Source organism: Euleptes europaea, chromosome 2 (genome assembly GCF_029931775.1).
Source record: "Euleptes europaea isolate rEulEur1 chromosome 2, rEulEur1.hap1, whole genome shotgun sequence".
Classification (NCBI taxonomy): Eukaryota; Metazoa; Chordata; class Lepidosauria; order Squamata; family Sphaerodactylidae; genus Euleptes; species Euleptes europaea.
Genome location: NC_079313.1, coordinates 46,159,760 through 46,177,661, shown reverse-complemented (window position 1 = coordinate 46,177,661; position 17,902 = coordinate 46,159,760). Strand labels below are relative to the sequence as shown.

At 44.3% G+C, this 17,902-nt stretch overlaps 1 protein-coding gene across 1 annotated transcript in view; it reads left to right on the top strand.

Annotated features, from left to right (window-relative positions):
• DPYD (dihydropyrimidine dehydrogenase) overlaps nucleotides 1-17,902 on the top strand; it is a 750,022-nt gene that overhangs the window by 405,357 nt on the left and 326,763 nt on the right. Inside the window, exon 13 of the mRNA XM_056844741.1 lies at nucleotides 13,936-14,151. Coding sequence (XP_056700719.1) covers nucleotides 13,936-14,151 — 216 coding nt within the window. The remainder of the gene's footprint in view (nucleotides 1-13,935; nucleotides 14,152-17,902) is intronic.

Genomic DNA, 17,902 nt, shown 5'->3' with positions numbered 1-17,902 from the left:
GCAAAGAACCAAACAGAAGGAAACAAAAAGCCTTTAGGCCTTACTAGGCCCTTTGGCCTCAACCCCCCCAACATGCAATCAGGCCCAAAGAACAAATGTAAAGATAAAAAAATAAGAAAACTTTAGATAGTTTTAAAAGGAACCAATTTGTTCAAACCACTTGATGATTGATAATCTTCTGCAGGCAGGCTCCTATGCAGCTCCAGTCACAGCAGACTAAAGGTAGCAGCAGCCCTCCAGAGACGCAGAGCAGAAGCTGAAGCCAAGCTTAGTAGTGCACACTCTAGAAAGTTCTCTCTGTAATGGAGTCTGGCTGAAGCCAGGGCCTCCTTTTATGCTCTTTGCCCATGCTCAGAAGAATGTAAAAGAAAACTAGCCATGGAACAACTACTGAGATTAGGCTAAGAGCGCTGCTCCCCCTAATATGCAGTCCTATTTGCCATTGCCCCCTTGTCCCTCCTTCCTGTTCCCTGGGAAACATGCTAATGGGTGTGTATGCACTGGATACCACCTCCAGTCCAGAAGACAGAATCCAGGTTTTAAATTTCAAAAGCCAAACCAAACGGTAGAAAGCTGCCACCAGCCTCCTGTCTAAAGACCCACTCCAGTCAAAGGCCAGGAGACAAACCATTAACTGCTTAAGTTCACCTAGCCAGCTATCATTTGGGCCTTGAATAAATTAATTCCTTTGGGGAACCCATTTTGTGTTACAAACTGTCTGGAAGATAGCAGGTGCATTTTGCATACCAAATGGCATAGTTACAAATTCAAACAGTCCCAAGATGCATAATAAAAGTAGATTTTACAGACACATCATCCAAAGAAATTTGCCAATAACCATGGCATAAATCCAAAACAAACTAATAAACTTGGCTCTTCCCAAACATTCAGTTAGGTCATCTACACGAGGCAAGGGGAATTGATCAAATACAGTAACAGCATTTAGCTGTCTATAATCCACACAAAATCTTATATCCCCATCTTCCTTTGGGACTAAAACCAAGATGAGGAGCTAGGTCTATTTACTCCCAGTTCCAACATTTCTTGAATTTCATCAGCAACTATCTTCCGATGCTGACTAGAAATTCTATGACTGACCACTGGAACAGCACTCCCAGTATCAATAGTGTGTAAAGCAAGATGTGTTCTTCCAGACTTTCTCGAAAATGCACTTCTAAACTGATTAAATATGGCATAAAGGTGTCCTGTCTGAGAATAACTCAAACCGGGACTGAGAGATGCCACCATCTGTTTGACTCTCAGATAAAAGATCCACAGGCTGATCACCAGAATCAAATTTGAACAACAGAATCAAATTTTATAGTAAACATATCTGCAGAGTGCTCATAGTTAGCTCTAGCAGACTGTAAAATCAGAATGTTTTCGCCAATAGCAAATTCTCTAAGAACAGCTTTCCTATCATAGAACTTCTGGGTATTCTGAGCAGCTTTGAGATTTTTCTGAGCTCCTGCCCACACCCCACTCAAAGTATTACTTAACCTGGATATAATATCTTTCAGACACAGAACCAGTATCCAAAATTCCTTCCCATTGCTCTCTAAGTAGACTCAAAGGATTACATAAACATCTACCATACAAGTTTATTTGGAGAAAACCCCAAATTATCTTGTACAGTATCATCATAAGCACACAGTGGAAAAGGCAAATGCTGGCTCCAATCATGTCCATGTCCCAAAGCATATTTTTGCAGCATAATCCCAATGATTTTATTTAATCTCTCTACCAGCCCATTAATCCAATATGCATATGGCGGGCTTACTCTATGCTCAATATTACCATGTTGGAAAATCTGTTGCATCAATTCAGACATAAAAAAGCCTCCTAGATCAGGTTCTATGAACTTCGATATACTCCATCTACAATAAAGGGTTAATAAAGCCCTAGCATTAATAGTACTTCAGGGAATTGCGTCACAAAATCTGGCACAAAAATCTATAACATTAAGGATGTATTTCTCCCCAGTCTCAGAATGTTTAACAAAAGGTCCCAAGGTATCAATTCCAGAAGGGCTCACCTTCTATAGCACTTGGCTGTAGTGGATATTTAGGGTGATCGCTATCATATCCCACAACTTGACAAGTTTGGCAACTGTGTATAAATTGCTTTATATGGAAGAGAAACTAGAGTTTTTTGACTTCCAGCTCAGCCGAGAACAGCGCTGTGGCAGTGCTCCGCTCCGCAAAACGTTTGTGTTTCTCCAGCTTTCATCTTAGTTATTTTAGTTAATTATCTTCACCTTTACAGCCAGTGAGGTGGTGGTGGGGATGCAAGGGGCATAAATTCTAAAATTATAAGTTAGAATTTGGAATCTAGAACTCGCTGTAGGTGACTCTTTTTAGAAGCTCTCCTGACAAACATTAAATTCATTCCCTGATGATCGGGGCTGCCTTTGGCATGTGCTCCGTCATGGAGATAGCTTCTCTTTGATCTTACTATTGTTTTACTTTGCTGTTTTGTTTGACCAGTACTGCCTGGCTGCTGGCAGGCAGTTGGAGTGTGTTTTCCCTTTTCGTGGGAACTGGTTTTAGCTGAGGATTTTTTTTGGGGGGGGATTGCTCAGTTGCCCAGCCCCACTCTGTTTCTTTTTCTCTTTTTCCCCACTTACCTATTGTACTGAGTGTAGTAGCACGGGTTTTAATACCAGTTCTTTTAAATCTCTACTTTGGTTTTACTCTGATATCAAAAATGGTTTATTTTATTTGTCTTATTTTATCTATCTTAGAACCTGGCAGTGTCTTGGCGCTAATCAGGAAAGCAGCTGGCGTCCAGCTGAGTTGATTGGCAATTAACACTGTTAAGGAGCTGTCCAGGAAAGCAAGCAAACTCTCTGAACTCTCCTTGGAGAGCTAGGTCTAAATCTTGAATAATTCTCTATTACTTACACTCCTTTTCTTCCTCTTTTATTTTCCTTTGTTTATTCATACCTCCCTTTTCTTTAATACCCTTTTATATCCTTTATTCAAAGAGCCCCGTGGCGCAGAGGGGTAAGCTGCAGTACTGCAGTCCGAAGCTCTGCTCACGTCCTGAGTTCGATCCCAACTGAAGTTGGTTTCAGGTAGCCGGCTCAAGGTTGACTCAGCCTTCCATCCTTCCGAGGTCGGTAAAATAAGTACCCAGCTTCCTGGGGGTAAAGGAAAGATGACTGGGAAAGGCACTGTCAAACCACCCCGTAAACAAAGTCTGCCTCATAAACGTCGGGATGTGACGTCACCCCATGGGTCAGGAATTACCTGATGCTTGCACAGGGGACCTTTACCTTTATATCCTTTATTCTTTTACCCTAACATCTTCAGTACTACCTAATACTACCAGTACCACCAGCATTGTACAGTTTCACAAGGCTATATTAGGGAGATTAATGGAAAAGTAGTGAAGATAATAGGAGTTAGTAAGAATGCTACCCTTAATTTTAAATCAATTTAGTTTTAAACAATATTTTGTTTTAAACAAAAATTCATACTTAAACTCAAAAAAATTCAGATATATTATTTTATATATATTATATAGTAGTATGTGGTGATATAATTATATATTACACAAACCTCTACTATATAGGGGACTAGATATGGACAAGAATAAGGATTATCAGGATTATCAGAAGCCACTAAGGTTAGAACTCCACTATGAACCACAAACACAATTGCCCATTTGATGATTATATGTTCCCTTCTCCAAAGCTAAGCAGGGCAGATGACCCTTACAACACCAATGACATTTTAAAAAATCATTCACAGTTCCCCCTAGATCAACCCTCCTTGCCAAACGACATGGAAAGCCTTCACGACTATTCAACCGATGAATAAAAAATGAAGGCTCCTTTGGAATACAACACCTCGCAGAACCTAGCACAACAATTAGACAAAGAAAGAAATGACAATTCAATACTGAGTTTGCTGGGGACACAAACTCACCTCATTGCTAATACCCTAAATGAAATTCATGAAAAAATAGACAATTTAACAAACCTTATTTTAAGTAATTGGGGAAGGCACTGGCAAACCACCCCGCAAACAAAGTCTGCCTAGAAAACGTCGGGATGTGACGTCTCCCCATGGGTCAGGAATGACCCGGTGCTTGCACAGGGGACCTTTACCTTTATATTTTAAGTAATATCCAGAGGAAGAAAGTGGAGAATATCCTGACCCCAAAAAAGCAACTCACTGTTGTGCCAGACAACTACCGTATAGTTCTCGACAACCATTGTTTTAAAGGGGAAACGATAAACTGGATTAGTAAGTGGCTAATAAGAGAACATCTAGCCCACCTATTGAATCTACACCCAAAGTTAGTTGATCTAAAATATTTTGTTCATCTAGCCAGCAACCTTTGCTCTTATTAACTAGTGCTTAAGATTACCATCATTAATCTTAAGCCTCCTTTAAAACTAATACAATTTCTCATTTACTACCTGACATTTTTTTTATTGAAATCACCAAAGACAATAGGATTATATCATTTTGACAGTAGGGGCCCTGCCTTAACTAAGGAAAAGGAACCAAAATATTTGATACCCACTTAATTGACAGTGTTACTCCTCTGAAGATGCCTGCCACAGCTGCTGGCGAAATGTCAATACCAAGACCATGGTTACACAGCCCGGATAACCCACAAGAACCAATGAACTCTGACCGTGAAAGCCTTCGACAATATTTTCCACAGTATGCATTTTAGGTCAAAATTCACAGTAAAGCAGTCCCTTTTCCCACAAGAATTTAACACGTTTATCCATGCATGCTCTTTCATCACTATTGATAGCTTGTCTACAAGATTCTAAAGGGCTGTGCTGCAAGATATCTTTGAACTCTACAGGAGTAAAAGCCAAATCTGTCAGCTCATGCAAGGAATAATCCCTTGTTCCCTTGGTGACCAACAAAGAAGGAACTTCTTTAACTTTTTCACTGACACACTCAGTAGCAACACTCACAGAGCTAGAACCTGAAACAGAGCCAAAACTTTTGTGAACAGTGGTAACAGGTCTATTCAACTGTTCAATTAAAAACTGCTGAAATCCTAGATCATTCTCAAACAAGGTATGATTTTTATCATGCACAAGAATTGGCATTTCCCCAGAGAAATCCTTATAATCAATGTATACTTTTGCAATCACTGCTTTAACAGGATCTACTGCATATGGGCTACCCCAAACTTCGTTTCCCACTATGATGTACCCAGGTAAAACATAGTCACAATGTACTGATGTCAAATCACTTCCAGAATCACATAACCCCACAATTTTTACCTTATCAATTTTAATTTCATGCAAGTACCTTTTCTATTCCTCCAGCCAACTTCTTGCTTGCTTCAATATTTGAAGACTTGGCTGACCCACCTATTGCTTTCCCCATGAACTTTGATCTATGCAGATGAAACCTTTTTCCCAAAGCTGCCACCTGTTTTGCAGTACGAGGATTCCAATCCTTCACAAAGCAACAAAGTTCTTCTGGAATTAATCTATAGAACTGCTCAATTAAGATAAGTTATTTCAAGTCATCAAAAGTTTTCACTCCTTCCGCCTTTAACCAGTAGTCAAAATTCTGTGAAAGCTTAGTCAAAGCAAGTGGGAAGCTGTTGAAGCAGCACTTGTATCCACCTTGCGAAAAGCCAGTCTATAATGTTCAGCCGATAAAGTAAATCTTTGGAAGGCCAAGACCTTAAAGTTATTGAAGTCAACAATCTCGTAAATAGGCAAAAGACTCATTAAATCAGCCAAAAGGCCAAAAATTTTAGATCTCAAAATACTCATATACTGACTCTTGGGCACTCCTAATTCTAAGCAACTCGTTTCAAAGAGAGTGAAATACCCTACCACATCTTGCTCTTCAGAATAAGGAGGGAATAATTTCCTGTCCCAATATCAGGGAGATTGATATCTTACCCCTCCGGAAGGCAGAATCAAGGCAACCTCATGAAGCTGCCTCAATGGAAAGTCTCTCATGCCATGCCATGATCTAAAATAAAAATGCAGCTGCTTTTCTTGCTTCTCGCTCTGGGGAAGGAGTGCATCTTCAAAGTGGATGTTTTTCCATCACGTGCTTCGGGAGGCAGGAACCAAACTTAATTCCTGCCTCTTGAGGGGAAAACGACCCATTTGTTGCTCAATTTGTTTCCTGCCTCGCTACAGGAGAGCTCTCTGCTATAGAATTTAGGAAACTTAATCCTCTACTCTAATCTACTTTAATCTTCTTCTAAACTATTCTAAACTTTATCTAAATAACTACCTTCTCTTATTCAGTCTTTTCCTCTATGCTATCAGGGAAACGGAGGAATCAGAATCAGATAACCTTTATTGGCATGATAAAATTGATGGTCACAAGGTCAGAGATAAACAGATAATACATATCTAGATTAAAATTGAGTTTGAATCTTAACCTTAACAACTTCTGCCAAAAACTCCACCACCTTCACCGTAACATCAGTTGTAATGTTGTTCAGCAAGAATTGGCAAGTGGATATTCTATAAGGGGCCATCCATTTGCTGATTAAGGGGGAAACAGAGGCAATTTAGCTCAATTTTCCCGCCAAAATAAACTGGCGGAGGGTGATTCCGACCCCTATATTTTGCCAGGCGATCTAGACCCCTCCTTACTGGTGGCTACACCATCAGCCCTCATGCAGTCACCACGGTGACTTGAAGGGCAAGTCGAAACAAGGGGGAAACGGCAAGAGGAAGAGAGTCAGCTCTTCCCAGGGCAGGAGAGCCAAGCGGCTGCTTGCTGTAGCATGTAACCCGACCTGGCAAAAAAGGAAACAGCTGCAGCAGCTGCAAATCACCACGGAGGCCCTGAAGTTCGGGGGGGGGGGTCAGGAGCACACAGTGGATATAGTCGCTCAGTCTCCTCGGCGCAGCCCAGAGCATACAGCGGCAGCTGCCGCTCCAACTCCCGGGGCTGCCCGGGAATCACCGACAGCCGCGCTTCCCATTGCCTCCTCCTCAGTTTTCAGCCCTGCAGCTGCGTTTCCCGCCTCCTCCTCCTCAGCTTTTGGCCTGGAGGCTGCTATGCATGGTAATGTGCCGGCGTCTTCCCCTTCGGTGGGGGTGGGGGGGATGGAAGCCCTGAGGGCAGAGCTTATCACCCTCATCAGAGACGCTTTCTCAGAGGGCTTGAGAGCGGTTCACTCTCCTCCCCCCTCCCCCTCCAGGCATGTCTTTCAAGCCACACCTGAGCGTCCTCACTTATCCCAGGGGGAGGAACCCCACACGCTCTCTCAGGGGCAGCAGAGCAGCCGATGACGTAATAAAGCGGCCTTAAAAGCCCAGCCATCTATCAATATGCAAGGGGAAAGAGATGCCTCCCCCTTTTTCTCCAGTGACTAGGAAGAAGAAGAGAGGGAGGAGGGCGAATTCTCCTCCGACTGAGAGGCCCCTGTAGCGAACAGATCTTTGATCCAAATGATTTTCATTCCCTTCTAACTAAGACCCTTGCAGCCCTTGATTTTACTGAGGTCACGGTTGCCAACTCTGCAGGCAAGCAGAAAGGCTCCAAGGATTTTTTTTCATATGCGTGAGGCTCCCCCTCAGGACATACTGGTCCCAGATTATTTTCTGACCCTGTTAAGGGCTGAGTGGGAGAAACCCCTAGGAAGCAAACAATTTCCCCAGGCTTCTAAAAGGTTTTATAATTTAGATGGTAATGCTGCAGATCTATTAAAGGTGCCCCTTGTGGAAAATCCCATTACTGAGTTACATTCAGCAGACACAGTCACAGAAGAGGGACAGATCATGATCAAGGACCCTGTAGACAGAAAGGCTGACCTGGCATGCAAAAAATCTCACAAGGCTGCAGCCTTGGCAATTAATGCATCCATCACCTCGGCCTTAATGTCCAGAGTGGCCATTGTGTGGGCTAGGAAGCTCGGTCAGCTCATTCCCGAGGAAAATAGAAGTGCCTTGGAGGGAGTGTCATGGATTTTAAAGGCGGTCTCCTTCCTAGTGGACTCCACCTTGGACACCATGGCCATCACAGCCGGGGCCATGGCCACTAACACAGCTGCCAGAAGAGCCTTGTGGCTTCGCCCTTGGCAGGTAGAGCACAGGTCCAAGGCAATGCTCATGGGCTATCCTTATCATGGAAAGAAACTCTTCGGTGAGAAGTTGGATAGTATCCTGATAGAGAACAAAGATAAAAAGAAATCCTTACCCAAGAGTCTTCGCAAGGAACACAAGGGGTTTGCAAACCAGTCGTCCTTTCGTTCCTCCCACATGCAACCTTGCTACAGGTTTGACCAGAAGAAGAGCCAGTGGTCCTCCAGAGGTCAATGGAACTCCAATCGTGGGTCCTTTAGAAGGGGAGGACAATTTTCCAAAGCTCCCCGCTTCTCCAACTTTCAGACCAACCGAGGAGACAAGCCCCCCCCCTGCCAGTCCAAACAGTGATGCCACCCCGCAGCCTGTGGGGACAGGCTTACACAATTCCAGGAGCACTGGATTTCCTCCCACCCAGATTCTTGGGTCCTAAAAATCATCGCTCTGGATTACAGAATATAATTCGCCTGGGCCCCGACAGACTGCATGATTTTCTCCCCACACCACCAGAGCAGGGAAAAGCAGCTGAGAACTTCTGCAGCAGTTTAGCACATTTTGGACATCAGGCCATCGAGCACGTCCCTCTGACGGAGAGATCATCAGGGATCTTCTCTATATTCTTTACGGTGCCAAAAAGAGACGGGAACTGGCGAGCCATCCTAGATCTCAGTTCTTGAACAGGCATGTCCTTCAGAAAAAGTTCAGAATGGAGACTCTAAAGTCCATTACCGAAGGACTGAGACCTGGAGATTTCCTCACGTCCATCGACCTGACGGAGGCATACCTCCATATCCCTATCCACCAGTCTCACCGCAGGTTCCTGCGCTTCCTGCACCAAGACCGGCACCTCCAGTTCAGAGCACTCCCCTTCAGATTGGCATCGACCCCACGGATTTTCACCAAGGTCCTCATTACTTTAGTGGCATTAATTAGCAAGAAGGGCATACAGATCCATCCGTATCTCAATGACATACTGATATGCGCCCCGTCGAGAAACCAAAGTTTTTCTCACACTACAGTGGTGTTACAGACGTGTCGGATCATGGCTTTCTGGTGAACCGCAACAAAAGTCAGCTATGCCCCTCCCAGACCCTCTGGCACTTGGGAGTCTACATCAACACTATCTCCAACTCCCTCATCCTTCCAGAGGACAAGGTGATAAAGATGTGCGCCACCACAAAGAAAACGATCAAGTCTCCTTCAATGATGCTAATGGAGCAGGCCAAGTTCCAGAGGCTCATGGTCTCATGTTTTCCAGCAGTGCGATAGGCACGTTTCCACGCAAGACCGCTACAGCGATTTCTCAGCACCTACCAAATGGACATAGTCCGAAAACAGGACAGAAAGCTGACTCTTTCCTCCAATGCTGGGAAGAGCCTCCAATGGTGGACTCGACCAGAAAACCTCTCCAGGGGGCTCCTGTACATCCGCCCAGCTCCGGAACAGATGTTCACAGATGCCTGTCTCTCAGGCTGGGGAGCCACCCTCCAGGGGCAGTTGGCGCAGGGGGTCTGGAACTCCAGGGAGAGAAGGCTAAACATCAACGCCCTAGAAATCAGGGCCATTTTCATGGCCTTTCTACATTTTCATCAACTTCAGGGAGTGAACCTGCTTGTAAGAACTGACAATGTGTCTGCCAAGGCACACATCAACAAGCAGGGAGGTTCACTGTCCTCGGCCTTACACAGGGAAGCAGAGAGAATACTGGCATGGGCAGAGGTGAACCTGTCTTCAATATCGGCAGAGCACATTCAGGGGACCCTGAATGTGCAGGTGGACTGGCTCAGCAGGCAGAGCTTGAACGAATCCGAGTGGTCCATTCACCACGAGGTCTTCCACCTCCTCACACTCCAGTTCAGAACCCCGATCATCGACCTGTTCATATCACGCAACAGCCACCAGCTTCCCAGGTTTTTCATGTGATTCCACCAGACAGGAGCAGAGGAGACAGATGCACTTCTGGCTCTTTGGCCAGAGGGACTACTCTGTGCATTCCCTCTGCTTCCCCTCATACCAAGAGTGTTATGTCAAATCAGGTTGCTCCAGGCCTCAGTCCTACTGGTGGCTCCATACTGGCCTCACCAACCCTGGTTTCCGGCCCTGATAGAGATGTCCATCCGGGAGCCATGGAGGTTGCCAGAAAGACATGACCTTCTAAACCAGGGACGGATTCTTCATCCAGACCCAGGCTGGTACAAGTTGACCGCCTGGGTATTGAAAGGAGCAAGCTCCTAGATTTGGGCTATGGCTCGGAGATAACAGAAACCATCATTGCCTACCGAAGGCCTTCCACCATCCGGATATATAACACTACATGGAAGGTGTTCGCAAGATGGTGCCGGCGTAAGCACGAAAACCCGCTAAAACCCTGCATGTCCAGAGTCCTCTCCTTTCTTCAAGACAGTCGGCAGCAGGGGCTTAGACCATCCACCCTTCGCAGACAACTAGCGGCAATAGCTACTATCATTCCCAAGGTCTCAGGGTACCCTATCACTACACATCCCCACATTAGGGCATTCCTAAGGGTTGTCACCCAGATGTCACCCCCAGTCTTTCACAGATTTTCCACGTGGAAATTACACACAGTGCTGGCGGCTCTAACCAAGCCCCCGTTCAAACCCCTTCGTCAGATTGACCTAAAATGGCTGAGACAGAAGACGCTGTTCCTGACCGCAGTGACATCAGCACACAGGGTGTCTGAGTTAGGAGCCCTGTCTGTCAGACCAGGGTTATGCATATTTCATAAGGACAAAGTGGTCCCCAGACCTGACCCATCTTTTTGTCCAAAGATGAATTCGCAGTTTCACAGGGAACAGGACATTGTTATGCCCTCCTTCTGTCCTAACCCTAGAACTCCTAGAGAGAAGGAGTGGCATTCCCTAGATCTGAGAAGGGCATTGTGCACTTACATCAGCCGCACAGAGTCCATTAGAGCCTCGGACTCCCTTTTCATTAATCTAACTTCCCTGAACAAGGGTAAATCCATGTCCCGAGCATCAGTCAATCGTGTAATCAGGCAATGCATTGCTCAGGCATACAGGTCAAGTAATCTCCCGGTACCAACAGGAATCACAGCCCACTCACTCAGGAGTGCGGCCACTTCTGCAGCCTTTGACCACAGAGCTTCCTTGGAGGAGATCTGCAAGGCTGCAACGTGGTCCTCTGTATCCACCTTTGTCAGGCATTATAAATTGAACATTAACACAGTAAGAGTTTTCCACCCAAAATCAGTTTAGCAAGTAGTGAACCAAGGCAAGACACTTCAGATTTAGGCTTGGAGTCTAAAGATGCTAATGGAGCAGAACCAATAAATATAAAGAAGTTTATTCTATAATAAGAATTGCAGCAAACAGTACTTTGGCAAAGTTAGAGATTTACAAAATTAGAAAGCTGGTCACAAAGCTAACTTATACATTTAAGCAAAGACACATTGGCAAAGAGTAACAAGCCACAAAGGTTAGTTACTAAAAGTCCAAAGTTCCAGGTTGCAAAACAAAAATTCCACTTCAGCATTCCTCCTTAAAGAAAAAACAAAAAACAGAAGAATAGGAGCTGGCCCAGAAAGAGCCATTTCCTAAATGAGCACCACCTCTCTCAAACCAGCTGGAAGAGATTGCCAACTCCTAGAATGGAAAAGTAAATTTTATACTCTTAATTTCCATTAGGTGTAGCCACATACCTGATTAGAAATCCAAGATAGCTTTAGTGGTTAATTACCTACAGCTGGAACTAAGCACACCCAAAAAGGTCATTCTACTTTACTCAAGGAGATATCAATCTGCAGCTAGGCACCTCCCAAACAAAACAGATAGCAACCTTAAATTGGTTAATTAGTTGGAATGTCAAAGCAAGAAGGTGAAACACCAGCTCATTAATGCACAAAGTTCCAAAAAAACCAACAACACCCCAGCATCTTAAAATCAGCAATCCATTACAATAAGTGTTGTGTTACATAAGTGATTGATAAAACAAAAGAATTAAACATTAATTCTTTACAGGTGGGACCAAGGTTGTTGGATTCCACAGTTGAAGCCAAATAACACTGTAAAACAACTGCTGTGATTGGAAAAACAGTCTAGTTCCCCCTACTGTGGTTTCCTATTTGCCTGTGAAAAATGTCTCATCCCCTCTCCCTTCTATTGCCTTGGAAAACAGTCCAAAGGTGGGGGAAAGGTATTGGACAACTTTCCAGACATTTTACTATTCTGTAGTGTACAACATTCCTCAATAATCCCAAATAAACTTGATTTTTTTTCGAGATCGGGATTACTGGCTAGCATTGGAGATTCTAATGTATAATTCCGGGGTTTTTCCCCCCAGCTCATATATACCAACCTCTACTGATAACGGTTTCAATTAATGGGGTTAAGGTTTCCTTTCCTTTTATCCCTTAGAAGCTCCTTGATCAATTGATCTTGAGCAGCATATGTCTAGTGTTGGAGGGATATAAGGACTGAAACAAATCTTGCCACTGACAATGTAGCCTTAGGGTCCCTATCACTTAGTAAAAAAGACATTATGTCAGTCACAGAGGCATGGGATTTGTATATTAAAAGGGGGGAAATATAGTGCGATCGAAGTTCCTCGTAAAAGCGGCATTCCAGAAGGGCATGGGCTAATGAGTCAATAGAGCCAGAAGAGCAAGGGCAGATCCTGTCTGAGTATGGTATATTCAGAATTCTGCCCTGCATTACCATAGAAGGGTTAGCATTCAATCTAGCCAAGCAAAAAGCTCTACAGAGACGAGGAGTTGTTAGATAATATGTATAGGCAGGCAGACCACGTGGAGGGGGTATTCCGAAGAACTGGGATGAACAGACACGACGAGCACAAAAAGTAGTGCTGTTATAATCGAGCTCTTTAATGCGCTTTTTAATTTTGGCAAAAGCTTCAGTTTTCCCAAGATCTGATAACATATCCTGCGAGAAGCCCACAACGCCAGTTTCTCATCTAAGATTTTTTGCCATGAGGATTTAAAAGGGTCATGCTTCAGAGAAGCTAGGAACCCCTCAGTGCTAAAGCACAGTTTAAGGTGTAGTTTAAAGGCGGCCAACCACGCCCTAGCTTCAAGTGACATTTGGCCAAACTCGGAACGAAGAGTAACGCCAGCAACACATTGAGGGGCATTTAGGAGTTTTCGTAAGAACTGAAGCAGTGGACGATCTATAGATTCATTGATGTCTGTAATCCAGATGGCAACACCAAAGAGGATAATTGGAGTAATTTTCAGGTTAAAAACATGAATAGCCCCTGGAATATATTTGCCACCTTTGGTGTGAAAAAAATTGGCAATAGCACCAACCCCAGGTTTAATTTTGTTGGACACTGCTTTTTGATGGGCATTCCAATTTAGGTTATGGGAAAACAGAATGCCAAGGTAAACAAACTCCTTGACTTGGTCAACCTCAAAGCCATCTAATACCCAGCGAAAAAGAGGCAATTTTCTCCTCTTAGTGAAGATCATAATCTTAGATTTATGATGGTTTATTTTAAGACCTTCCCTAGAGCAGTACTCAGAAAAAGTTTGCAAAGATCTTTTCAAACCAATTCTTGAGCGGGACAGGAGAACTGCATCGTCAGCATAGAGTAGAATCGGGGTGGGATGACTTGCAAGCTTTGGGGAGTGGCAAAACTCTGAGAAATTGGTTGCCATATCATTCAGGTATAGATTAAACAAGAGAGGGGGTTAAGGTTTCAGTTAAGTTTGATCCCTAGTTCCCGTTGCTCTTCATCCATGAGGCTTGTTGGGTAACCTTATCCAAGTTAAAGTTTGTTACAGAATTGTGGGAGTAAATATGACAGCTTCATATTGTGCTACCCAGATCTCCCTAGAGAAAAAGGATACATCTAAGGTATATAAGTAATTAACCTTTTTTTGTTTATTTCTACAGTCTTTGTATGGTGCTGAAATTTCTTCTGCACCACATCTGCCTCTTTTCTACACTCCCATTGATCTTGTAGACATCAGTGTCGAAATGGCCGGTCTGAAGTTTCCAAACCCTTTTGGCCTTGCCAGTGCAACTCCAACAACAAGTTCACCGATGATTCGCAGAGCTTTTGAATCAGGATGGGGATTTGCACTGACCAAAACATTTTCCCTAGACAAGGTAAGAAAATCTGTGTTTTTTTCCATATACAAAATAATTTTGTAGCCTCCCTGAGAGTGTTCATAGCCATTTAATATAAAGTTGCTGGTAGCAGAGCCCTTCCCTCTGCCCTGGGCTTCAGAGTAAGAAGTAGTTTAAAATGTGCAGAGCACATGTCTAAATACTATCCACTGCTTCTCAGTATGAACCTGACATCCTGCTTTTCTATGACTGGATGGGAGAACTCCCAAGTAGGAAGTTAATAGTAACCCGTAGGCTTGAGCTGTAGCATCTCTCTCTTTAGGAATTGAGCACTGAGACCAAAGTGAAGGCATTTAGTGTTACACCTATATTTTCAAAGCTGCTGGTGGTGCTTGCTGTTCCCAATGGAAGTATTTGAAAAGCACTGTATACTGCTGGTAATAATAATACTTAGCTTTAATATAGCACTTTCAAAGCATTTCACATATATTATCTTGTAATCCTTCCAACACCCATTAAAAGTTCGTAGTTATTACAATCATCTCCAGGGGGCGCTGGGGTTGAGAGTGACTTGCCATCTACTGAGCTTGTGTCAGAGAGAGGGAGATATGATCCCAAGGACTTTCTGAATCATAGCTCGGTATTGTAACCACTGTGCTACACCCGCTCTCACTAGTGGTATTTATTATTATTGTTGTTGTTGTTTAAAAAAACACTTCCTTCTTCAAAGATTGAGTCCAACTAATGAACGCCCCCCCCAAAAAAATAGTCCTTAATGCAAACAATACATCAATTAAAATTTCGGGAACCACTTTGAATAATACAGTTTTTCTAATAAATGATTTTGTTTCCTTTTTCTATGAAAATAAACAGACAGTCTTCAGTAGGGCTGTCGATTCGGTTCCATCTGACATGAATTTTCCCCGATTCGGCGGTTTCTTCTTCGGATAGAATCGAAGTAAAAACAGGCGGGAAAATAACGAGCCAAACTCAGTGAGTTCGGGCGGACGCCGGATAAATTCGTACAAGTTCGGCGCCTCCAAAGCAGCATTCTCCCGCGGCCAGTCGGTGGCTAAGCTGGGTCTTCTTCTGGCCAATCAGTCGCGGTTTAGTGCGTGAGCCCGGCCGCTGCAAGGCCCAGGGAGAGAAAGATAAAGTGTCTGCTTATGTGTGAGAGAGATCCCTGTGGGGGGGGGGGGTGCATGTGCACATTTGCTCCTTTCCATGGCTCTTGGGGGGCATAGTTGGAGGTAGAGGTCCCAAACTTTCAGTGTAGCTTGAGGGGACCCTTCTTGCAAGCACCCCCAAGTTTTGTGAAGATTGGATCAGGGGGTCCCAAGTTATAGGGCCCAGAAGGGGTCCCCTCATCTGCCCATTGGAATAAAGCCATTAAAAACACATTCGGTCCTTTCCGCAGCTCCGGAGGGGGCATTTTTGGAGGTAGAGGTCCCAATCTTTCAGTGTAGCTTGAGGGGACCCTTCATGCAAGTACCCCCAGGTTTTGTAAAGATTGGGTCAGGGGGTCCCAGGTTATGGGGCCCGGAAGGGGTCCCCCATCTGCCCATTGGAATAAAGCCATTTAAAGCACATTCACGGCTTTCCGCGGCTCTGGGGGGGCATGTTTGGAGGTAGAGGTCCCAAACCTTCAGGGTAGCTTGGAGGGACCCTACTTGCAAGAACCCCCAAGTTTTGTAAAGATTGGATCAGGGGGTCCCGAGTTATGGGGTCCCCCCATCCACCCATTGGAATGAATGGGAGCAGGCAATCCTTAATGTGCATCTAGAGAGCGGCAAATCCAAGGCAAAACCTCCCGTGCATAAATGGCCAGAGAGTCTGTGCGTGTGAGTCTGCTAGAATCGTATTGGATTACTCCTGAGTCCTGACTCCCAGTCCCTGCTCCTGATGGAAGAGAAGACATCCACAGTTTGACCCATTTTGGGGCTTTTCTCTATAACTTTTTTCCTGTGTGTGTGTATGTGTGTGTGTGGGGGGGGAGATTCTGTGTGTGTGTGTGAGGGGGGGAGCAAAAGGGGGTGGGTTTACCTGTTCTGCTGGGGGGTGGGCTTGATTGCCTCTGTGTGGGATTGTGCTTTCTGCTGTTTTCACCGGTTGCCAGCTTCGTCTGGAGTTAACTGTGGGTCAGTGAGTCTCTCTTTGGCTGGCTCCTATTGTTTCCAATGGGCTGTGCAGCCGCTCCTGTTGTTTCTGATGGGCTAGTCTGTCATTCGTTTTAGTACATCCCATGTCAGTGAGTCTCTCTCTGTCTGGCCCGTTCTTCTCCTTCGTTAAGAATTTGCGTCTTCTGGTTGGGGGGGCTGTTCTGCTGGGGTGGCTTGATTGCCTCTGTGGAGTGTGATTTGGGGGGGGTTACCTGTCCTGGGGGGGGCTGATTGCCTCTTTGCAAGTGTGATTGTTGCTGTGGAAGATTTGAATCCAGCAGCATGAGTATCAATCCTGAAGATACAGATTTGGGCAGGTCGCACTTACACTAGTAGCCTTATGAGATGCACTTGGCTGTGTTGAAATGAAAAGATACGTTACCCATGCTAGTTACGCTGTTTACTTACGCTTTGAGCGTTGTTGGATGCACTTTTGTCGTAGTTACATCGGATGGGGGTAACCCCATAACTCGGGACCCCCTGACCCAATCTTCACAAAATGTGGGGGTTCTTGCAAGTAGGATCCCTCCAAGCTGCACTGAAAGTTTGGGACCTCTACCTCCAAACATGCCCCCCCTCGCGGAAAGGCGCGGATGTGTTTTTAATGGCTTTAAATGGCCGAATTTATTCGCGAACTCTGAATTTCATGCCGAATTCCACAGATCCGAATCGGGGGAGTTCGGACTTTGGAATTTCCTGATTAAAAACGGGCTGAATTTTGCTGGATCCGAATTTTACCGAATTTATTTTTTTTCAACAGCCCTAATCTTTAGTTCCAGGGGTTGATGCAAGGGATGGTGGAAGGAGAGGTTGAAGGGAGAAGTGGGCTTTTCATCTGAACCAAAATGGCAGTTCTGGGTGGCACAGATTTTCTAGGCATACCTACTTTCTTCATGGGACTCGTAAGGTCAGCTGCAGGAATTAAAATGGAGGCATGCTGTTTTGTGCCTGTGCCATAGTGTTATATCTGAGTTCAATATTTCTGTTCCATACTGCATGTGTTAAGAGAGAAGCCTTCTATATATTTTTGAATGAACTGGCCTCTGGTGGTCAAGTTGGGCATGTAGGAGTTTGCCTGTATTATATTCATAAAACAGATGGAATTCCCACAAGATTTTAAAAAAATCCTTTAGCTTGTGTGGAAACTTGTTAGAATATCAAGGAAGTTTTTGTTTGTTGTTTGCTTTACTCAGTGTTATACATAGATTTTTAAACTGCCACCCACTTAGAGCCAGAGTCACGTGAGCAGGCTACAAATTTAACCAAAAACAAAACAAAACACACACGTTTTGAATTTTATGTTTTGCATTTGAGAAATCATTTTTGTTTTTAACTTCTCAAAATATGGAGATTAAATTTAATCTTTGGGTCACAATTTAATTTTGGTGCACTTTTCGTTCCAGAAAATAAACAATTCAAGTAGGGCAATAATGACATTGGAGAATACCAACGAAGGGGCTGGAGAAGGGCTGGAGATTAATACTAAAGTGCATGTTTTGCATGTAAAGGGCCCAGGTTCAATCTTGGGTATCTCCAGTAAGGATCTCAAGTAGCAGGAGCTTGGAAAAACATTTTACCACCTCAGTCCCCGGAGAGCTGCTGCCCGTCAGAATCAACAATACTGAGCTATG